Below are 9,715 nucleotides of genomic sequence, written 5' to 3'. Positions count from 1 at the left end.
TTTTTTTTTTCGGCTTTATAAGTTTAAGATTATTTTGCTAATGAAAATTGTAAATAGTAAACAAAATTAAATAGAGTCTACACCAATTAATTTTTTAAATATATTTTTTTATCTAAACATGAAAAATTTCTTGATATTTTACAACTTCATAAATATCATTTTCGTGATAAAGGCTTTAAACATGATACTTTGGGGATTAGTTTTTAAAAATGCTATCGAATGCAATTTCTACAATTTACAACAGAATTGAAACCCATAAGGATGATGTAGTGGCCCACGAATATAAAGCGGTTCATTAAGAGCCACTACCATTTTCATTACAATTTTTAAAATTATCACTATATTAAAATAAATATTACCTACTTTATGAAAACGTTTACATTAATATTGATTGCATTTTGAGATATGTAATCTTGAAATTATATAGGTAATTTTGTTCGGTTTTTTTTTTTCGATTAGTGGGTATGTCCATCAATGGGAAGAATAATTTATTTATCTTAACGTAGTCATATAAGTTGTTCCGACTAAATTTATACATAATTCGAACAATTATGTAGTGTGTGTAAATGTACATTAAATATGTTATTTGTGGTACATTAAATATGTTATTTGTGGTTCTTTCTTCTTTTATGTTCATTAACAAAAACATATGCGAAAACTCTTTTTATTACATTACATATGCGATACTTTTGCAACGTTTTGCGACATGCAATAAAATGGAAACTTTAAAGGTGAGTGAAACACCATGAATATTTTAGTTGTTCATGTTTGATAGATCCGAGAGACATAACTTATAGTTTGGACTAGGGTTCGAAACAAACATTTACGATCAATAGACTATTGCTCCACCAGAAATTTGGTTTATCCTTATCTTAAACCCTTGATTAAATAAAGAATGCATGTTAAAGTGACATACAATTTTCGTCATTAACTCCTATTTCAATAAAAAAAAATGAAAAAAAAAGAAGGTGATTATATATGTTTTCATAAATATTTTTTTCTATGAATAAGCAAAAGAATTTAGCTCCCACGTGGCACTGCGTGATGGGGTCGTTTACTTACAAAGTAAAGGCCAATGATGTATTGGTCTAAACTAATTGTATAGGTTTACTTAATTCAATGATGCTAATTAAGTCTATGAAGTCATCATCATCATCATCATCCTCATCCTCTTACGTAGGCCAGCTCATAATTTATAATGTCAATGGAGGTCGGTTTAAGATTAGATTCATCATGAAAATTTAAAACGTTCCTCTATTATTGTTGTGATTAATTTATTCATTACATGTCCTCTACATAATGATTATATTATATGTATTTTTTTTTTTTTGACAAGGATTATATTATATGTAGGTAACAAAATTGGACCTCACGTTTGGCTTTGAGCTAATGTATATATATAAATAAAGTCAGCTGAATAATAACAAATGACGTCAAACTTTTATTAGAAATAATATGGGTATAGTGCAAGCTAGCTTGTGTATTCAAGCATAAATTAATAACAAGCAAAAGCAATAATGATGTTTGAGCAAAAAAAATTAATAAGGATTTAATAGTAATAACTAGTTAGCGGAAAAATAAGGTATGCAACACATATATTTGTTAATGATCCTGACCGTGAATCAGTGGAAAATAGACTACATGTATACATTGATTAACTCACTTTGGCTATATATATATATATATATATATATATATATATATATATATATATATATATATATATATATATATTGTATAAGGTTGGCACATATATATGTATATATTGTATGAGGTTGGTATGCAAATATGACTTTTGTGAATTAAATTTAAGGGAATATTTGTTGCCAGCTTCTAAATAAAATATGTTGAAAACAAAGTAATTACTACATTAATATTGATCGCAACTTGTGGTTTTGTAACGAGTTTCGCTATGATTATGAGTTTTTTCCACGCGGGTTTTAATATCTCTTAACTCCAAATTATCCACGTGGAAAACAACTAATTATTATATGATCTATAAATTGGTGATGGTAACATGAAGAATCTACAGCAATTATATATAAACGGTGAATTTTAATCGATCAGATCGATATTGGACTTATACGTATAGATTTTCTTAATTGTTACAACAGGTATCACATTTAAATATTTTAATTGTGGGAATATTATCACTGAAAAAGTCAATGCACTGTTTTATTTCTTGTGGTCTCTTGTGATGTTATAATAAGTTAAAGACCATCAAGCGCGCAATTTATCATATTAGAGAAATTAAGTAAACTATAAAGACAAGAGATAAACAACTAGTAACCTAATTCGGATGATAACCTTTTTGATTTCCTAAACCTTCAACGCTATGACTTCTAACTCATACTATCCTGTGTTTGAGCTTTCCTCACTTCTCACTCAATATATTTACCAAGTGTTTAAACAACGCTTATAACAATAAATACACCCAAACAACTCTGTAAACATACTCTAACAATGGCAGTCAAGAATAATAGAGTATACACACAAAGAACAAGGTTTTCGGCGATGACGACCTACTCAAAACCTAAGTGTATTCCCATACCCAAGAGGGTAAACAATATTTTTATAGGGTTATTAAGTTATATAGCCACCCGGTCAATTGGGATATAGCCCACCTTTCGTTAATTTCTTGTAAATAACCAAGTTAACTTATTAATAGATTAATAAAATACTTATTTAATCCAGCCAAACATGTAAAAAAGGTAGTTAATAGGCTGCCACGTATGCAAGTTGGCTATTTACAAAGTATTTACCAAAGGTTGGCTAATTTACAATTCATATAGTTTAGATGGCTTACGTAACCAATTTTGTTATTTTTATATGACACATTCATAACTGTGTGTTCTTGTCTAGGTTTTTCCAATGCACCTGGAGAAACCTTATTGGAAGATCAGAAAAATCGCGAAAGCAAAAGCATACAAAAACTAATTTGCAGAAAGTCCTCATGACGTGGACAAGAGCACATAATGTCACATCAATGATGTTCCCAACATCTCTCGGAACAATATGTTTTACCAATAACAAAAACAGTCAATCCAAGTAACAACAATTACATTTAATCTTTAATATACAATTATCATAACTAAACTAAATAAATAGCTCATTACACAATAATTAACTTTTTATTTCGAGAAAATGTACTAACTAGCTCCTCTTGTAACGTTTTTTTTTTCTTTTCAAATTAGTCCTTCTTGATGAGCTTCTTTTGCTATGTCCCTGACTACATCGTAACAATAATTCAGTCACAACAAAGCTGAATTTTCGGTTAAATAAAAAATTTATATTTAAATTTTAATTGAAAATAATCGGTTAAAATTAATCGTACGGTTAATTTTAATTGAATTTTTACAATAAAAAACAATTAACCTAGGTTAATTGATAATGTTAAAAAACAATTACCCACTACGTTACAATTACCCACTATTTACAATTTCGGTTAAAACGATTAATTGCACTATTTACAATTTCGGTTAACAATTAATTTTAACCGTATATTTCGGTTAATGATTAATTGGAGTTAACCGAAAATTCAGCTTTAGTCGCAACAAGAAATAGCCACGACAAATGTCAAGGTCCAAAACCCTTGTTTTTTGTAGCGATTTTTTTATTCTTACAAAGAATGACATGATGTGTCATAAGGTGATAAGAGAAACATGAGACACCTAGATAAGTCAGATTACTTCGAGAGTATATTCACACTTCTAGTAAAATATATATATATATATATATATATATATATATATATATATATATATATATCTACCTAGTCGATCTAGAATGTTAGGCCTAGCTAGTGATGATCTCTTAGACCATTTGGCATATACATACCAATATTTATTTCAGAGATAACTTTGTGCGAGCTAGATTCGGTGATGTTGTATCCATATATGTCTATTCTTCTTATATATATATTTGAAGACAATACATCATCCATGACATACATAATCAGGACAGGCGTATTGCGCTATGTACTAGATTGAACCCTAACATCAAGTCAACTATACATTAAAATTGAGATCAATTGTCAACTTTGCATGATTTTTAATAATCAACAGTAAATAAGACCACGCAGGCACATTAATCGACCAAAACAGCTACAAACCACCCATTATCCATTCATAAAAATAACACACACAAACATATATATATATATATATATATATGTATGTATTATATTTATATAATGAAATATAATAATAATAATAATCAAGAGATGATCGTGAAGGAGTGGTGGCGAGAAAGACGGTGATAAGGCGAGGCCAGCTCGGAGGAGGAAGAATATGAGCTGTGGCGCTTGTTAGAGGCAAAGGCGGCGCAAGTAGTGGGGCCCAGCGTGACGTCATCGTCCAAGTCCATCTGGAGGATGACGTGGCGGAAGAGGGTGACGTCACAGGGGAGCGCGAGGGGTCCGTGGTTGTTGTCGTAGCCGAACTCGGACTCGGCGTCCTCGAGGAGGCGGCGGAAGAGCGGGTGGTTCGCGTGCTCCGCCTTCACGGAGAATCGCTCCCTCGCGGGGCCCACCTGCACCGTGAAACACCCTTCCGGGACCACCAGCCGAGGCCAAGACTTGCTCTTCTTCCCCAGCCTCGATGTCGCCGTTGACTTCCTTCCCCCGAGCGTTGACTTGCACCTCTCCCACGTCTTCTTCACCAAGCTATTTCCCTTTTTACCCTTCTCCTCCATTCTCTCTCTTTTTTTTTTTCTTTTTTTTTTTTTTTTGTAGAGGGAAAGCAATTACAAGGTGTTGCGTATATAGCTATAGGGATGTATATATCTATAGATATATATGTATATTTAGCCTCTGTCGTAAGCGAGATGTAGCAATACCTTAGCCCTAGGCCTCATCGTGTTGCTCATTCGGTGTTCGTATATTTCGAATGATCAAACTCTTCCATGCAAAGATTCACGACGAGCGAGATATGAAAGAGACGAAAGTGCGTGTGTTTTTGTTTTTGTCTTTGTCTTTGGTTTCCTTTTGTATTTAAAGGGAAAAGGATTAGGGTATCACGATTTGGTTATGGAAAAGGGAAATAAAGAGGGAATTACCATTAACAAAAACAATGAGAAAAAAAGGTTATATAGCTCTTTGATTCACGAGATTGATTATGCTCTCTTCGCTTCTCTCTATTGCGTCTGTTTTGGGGCAACAATGTACATAACACATGTAGCTATATATAAAAAAGCTCATCAAGTTGAGAACAAAAAAAATTAACTTTTTTTTTTATAAAAAAAAATTAAATAATTTTGTCCCATAATAATGAGACGTTGTTTATTCTCAAAATAATACCCCACTTGTCAACGATGGGAAAAGGCTTTGATGTTTGGTACTTTGGTTATAGATGCTATTATCCTTTTTTCTTTTTCTTTTTGTCAACTCTCTCATAGATATTGTATAAATGAATGATAGGCGATTCTTATTAATTGCGCAAATTGTTCAATCACACACGCATTCTATTTTATAATTAGTTGATGCAAGTCTTATACCATGCATTCTTTGTTTCTTTTATTTGTCCTAAAAAGACAAAACAGATCATCGTCATAGGCTTCTAGTTTCAACTTATCTGCTTTTAATTATTAATTAATCTCATTCGTGGACAGATAAATAACGTTGAAATTCACGAGCTCACTACACACGTATTAGTATATATAGCTTATATATTAATTCCATATGTTTTAATTTATAGGCTCAACCCAAACGGAAAAAGAGAAACATATACGGTATAACAAAGATACAATGCATCTGTAACTACTAGCAAAAGTAATATCTGTATAACTTTAACTACCCGATACATTAGATATTATATATATACATATATATATATATATATATATATATATATATGTGTGTGTGTCTGTGTTATTAGACATGTATAGTGTAATGCCCGTGACGGCTCTTAATTTAAATAAATTAGTGTAACTAGTTATTTACCAATATACCAATATATACATATATATATATATATATATATATATATATATATATATATATATATATATATATAGTGTTTGCATCAATGAGTGGTGGTCCACGTTTGGCAATTTGGAGAGAAATATCACGAAACGATGATGGACCCTCTATCCTTTTTTTCTCTTTTGCGGATAGTTTGGTTTTTTTTTAAAGCTACTCATAAGAAAAGTAGGAAGGTGAGGATCGCTGTAATAGAACGTCTATGCATAATGTGGGTGTAGAGTTCGCCCCCTATTTCATTCAGTATTGGTGGGTCAAAAGATAATACCTCGATTACTTTATCGTCTGTCATTTATGGATGCATACGTTAAACAAGTAAATTGATTGCTCTTCGAGCTCATCATTTCATCAGTCAAATTGATTGAGCTCGGCTTGTGTGATTGCGTTCACATTATTAATAAAATCGCATTTTCCTTATTTGATTTCATTATCTTTATTTTTATTCAGGAGTTTATATTGTTTATGCACAACGATTTTTGAGACTCATATCTTAAAATATAAAACGACACAAACACTTTTCATCTTTGTTTTTTCGTGATTGGTGATGCTCGAAAACGATTGCTAATGCCCTCGGCCTCAAGATTATAGAGGGTCGAGAACGATATTTGGGCTTGCCAATGGCGGTTAAAAGAAACACGGCTGAATTGTTATAAGCTATATTAAGGAGCGGGTTTGAAATTAAATTCGAGGATTGAAAGGCTCGTTCTTCTTTTTAGCCGAGAAACAAGTTATGTTATTAAACTAGTGATTCAAGCTATTCCGAGCTACATCATGAGTTGCTTCAACCTCCCAAAGAAATTGGTAGTCAACATTCATAGGACGGCCACAAACTTTTGGTGGGGTAGCGAAGAAGAGAAAGAGAAGATGCTTTGGGGAACGTGGGAAAAATTATGTGCTCGGAATGAGATAGATGACATAGGTTTTTGAAATCTTAAATGCTTCAATAAAAGCCCTATTGGCCAAGAGTATGTGGGGAGTTGTGTGTCCCTTCTTTGGCTTTTCAGGTTCTCAAAGAGAGTTATGTTATGTCGTCTTGCATTCTTGAAAGCTTCGGTCTCCACCTATATGCCTCTAGTCTTTCGCGGATTTGTGTTGGGGGCGGGAGGTCATTTATCACGGGTCGATATGGCATATTGGTTTCGATCACTCGACAGAGGCTCAGCATGACATATGAATTCCTCGTCCTGATAATTTTCATGTGTGTGCTTGATGGCTCGCAAATTTTTGATGGCATGATGATCTCCGATCTTAAGCTTCCTAATAGGGATTGGTACATCTTACTATATGGAGAATAATCTGTTGGCGGCGCTGCAAATCCCGTTAAACTCTCTTTCCGAATGTGATACTCTTTGTTGGCACTTCACGAAGAATGAAGACGGTGATAAGATATATGGGGTTGTTGGATCGTGACAATTCTATCACTAACTCATCAAACATATATATTCTACTATACTAATCATTATAAGATAAGAGGTAAATTTAATTTAGCCACTCAGTTAAAGAAATTTAAATCGAGATCATTAAGACTTGCGAGTTTCACGTTGGTGGCCGTGCATTTTTTTTTATAAATAACCACGAGCTAGAAATTAAACAATATACATCATCGAGTATATTATTGATCTTAAAATGCTTATAATATTGGAAAAATTACATAACTAGCATAAAATATGCGTCACTTTATATATCTCACCCATGTTTTCAAAATATTTCAGCAATTATTGTTTTCCTTTTCTCCGAACAAAAATACTCTTGTGTTCTAAATCTGATCAACAGTTATTGAAATCTGATTAACAATTATTGAAATCTAGTCAACATTTTTTGAAATCTGATTAACAATTTTTGAAATATAGTTAGTAGTTTGTGAAACCTTGTTAACATTATTGAAATATGATTAACAATTATTGAAATCAGTTTCAAAATATCTGTATATTGAAATTTAGTTTTGATAGTTATTGAAATATTGTCGACAACTATTGAAATCTATTTAGCAGTTATTAAGAGAAAAATGGAAAATAAAAATTCGAGCGGCAAATATTGAAAAAAAAAAAAAAAAAAAAACGGTTATTGACGGCTATTTCAACTATATATAATAGTCACGCTAAAGATGATAAACAAGGGACAACAATGGTGAATATCAAGTCCAGTCTAATTAGAGGCCCAAAAGCTTCTGTATTGGAAAGCCCAGTTAAGAAACAGGCTTTGTCAATGGACCCATATTGAAACCAAAGAAAACCACACGAGAGAGATAGAGAGAGAGGGTGTGAAAATGGCGGTTGGGTTTGGATTCGGTGCGTTCTGGGGAAGCCGAATAATGGAGATCGTGAAAAAGCACGACTCGGGTGGACTCGTCTGGAAGCGAGTCAAACTCACCCCAACTCGCCGCGCCAACGCCAAGAAACGCCTTAATCGACTTTGGCAGGTCTGATTTATTTTCTTTTTTTCTTCTTTCATTTTTAGGGTTTTCGTTTCGTTGCCTTTATAGTTTATACCAGGACTCCTAAAAGAGATTGGAAATTCAAATTGCTATAATGGTTAATGTGTAAGGCTTATCGCATTTGAAATTCCTAGTTTCTCCGCAGGTGTTAGTTAGTCACTAATGAAAATCTGTACAAAGCTTGAGCGATTGTTTCGTTTCAATCGAGTTTGATTATGTATTTTGTATATTGATTCATGGTGCAATGAAATTCCGCGAGAATAGAGATGTGACCTCTGATTATATGATGAAACTGGATTCGGCGAGATAGTCCCTCTGCTCTCAATTTCACTTGTTTAAGGTCTGTGATGAATTGAAACGAATCATCTCAAGAAACAATTGGCCATAATCCTTATTAAGTCTCATTTTCTTAATGATGTGCGATCATCTTTAACATCACATGATATGGTATCAGTAAATGGTAATCCAGATTCCATGTGTTCTTAATCTTACTCACTAACGCCTTAGTTTGCCATAAAACTAAGGATATTTGAAATCCGGATTTTACCATTGAGATTGAAATTTTCTAAGGAAAATATGAGTTTGAAACTGAAATTTTCTTTTGTGTTTGAAAGAAAAGGAAAAAGAAAAAGAAAAAAGAAGAAAGTAAGAATTTGGGATTAAATTTAAATTTTAGTTACTACCCTGAAACTTTCCTTCTACATTTTCTATCACTCGAATTTTCCTCAAGAAGGAAAAGGACATGGATATTCATTATTGCCCAAGATCAATGAGACAATTGTGAATTCCATGATATATGTACACACACACACACACATATATATATATATATATATATATATATATATATATAAATATATGTACTTGTGTGCTGGGTTATGATATAGAGAGAACAATATTTGAACGAATGTTCTGTTTATGTTTCAGAACGAAGCAGTGTTGAGGGCTTGTTCGAAAGATCCTCCGTTCAAAACTGGTGTGGAATCGGTGAAAAAGACGACAAAAGTAGCGAATGAGAAGTAAGAGAACGAGGAAAGCTTTGAAGGTCCTGCTCGGAATTTCCAGAGGAGAGTAAAATGTATGATTCAACAACCTCTGAACTTTCTCCTAAGATCAATGAAGATTAATTCTAATTCTAATCACTGTCCATTCTTTGTTTGGTTTGGATTCCTCTCTTTGGAAATTCCGTTATGGTATTCCTTAATTTTGTAACTCTGTCCATTTGCGACGTGCAAGCAATTTATGTTTAAGAAATTTAGAAGAAAACAAAAATATTATCAATATAACACATCAAATTTTGTTTC

At 32.6% G+C, this 9,715-nt stretch overlaps 1 protein-coding gene and 1 pseudogene across 1 annotated transcript; one reads left to right on the top strand and one right to left on the bottom strand.

Annotated features, from left to right (window-relative positions):
• Window positions 1-3,987: 3,987 nt before the first annotated feature.
• Window positions 3,988-5,178, bottom strand: LOC149403615 (indole-3-acetic acid-induced protein ARG7 pseudogene; annotated as a pseudogene).
• Window positions 5,179-8,213: 3,035 nt separating this feature from the next.
• Window positions 8,214-9,715, top strand: LOC149403614 (uncharacterized). Its single transcript, XM_089609695.1, has 2 exons — window positions 8,214-8,396; window positions 9,339-9,715. The coding sequence occupies exons 1-2, from the start codon at window positions 8,244-8,246 to the stop codon at window positions 9,432-9,434; spliced, it is 249 nt and encodes an 82-aa protein (XP_089465821.1). The 5' UTR covers window positions 8,214-8,243; the 3' UTR covers window positions 9,435-9,715.

This window comes from Urtica dioica, chromosome 3 (genome assembly GCF_054948205.1).
Source record: "Urtica dioica subsp. dioica isolate 48M chromosome 3, U.dioica_male_clone48M_v1_H2, whole genome shotgun sequence".
In the NCBI taxonomy this organism is placed as follows: Eukaryota; Viridiplantae; Streptophyta; class Magnoliopsida; order Rosales; family Urticaceae; genus Urtica; species Urtica dioica.
This window is presented reverse-complemented; position numbering and strand designations above follow the sequence as displayed.

Coding starts and splice junctions, on each gene's coding strand:
- LOC149403614 (XM_089609695.1), top strand. CDS start 8,244: ATGGCGGTTGGGTTTGGATTCGGTGCGTTCTGGGGAAGCCGAATAATG. Junction 8,397..9,338: donor GCCTTAATCGACTTTGGCAG/GTCTGATTTATT, acceptor TTTATGTTTCAG/AACGAAGCAGTGTTGAGGGC.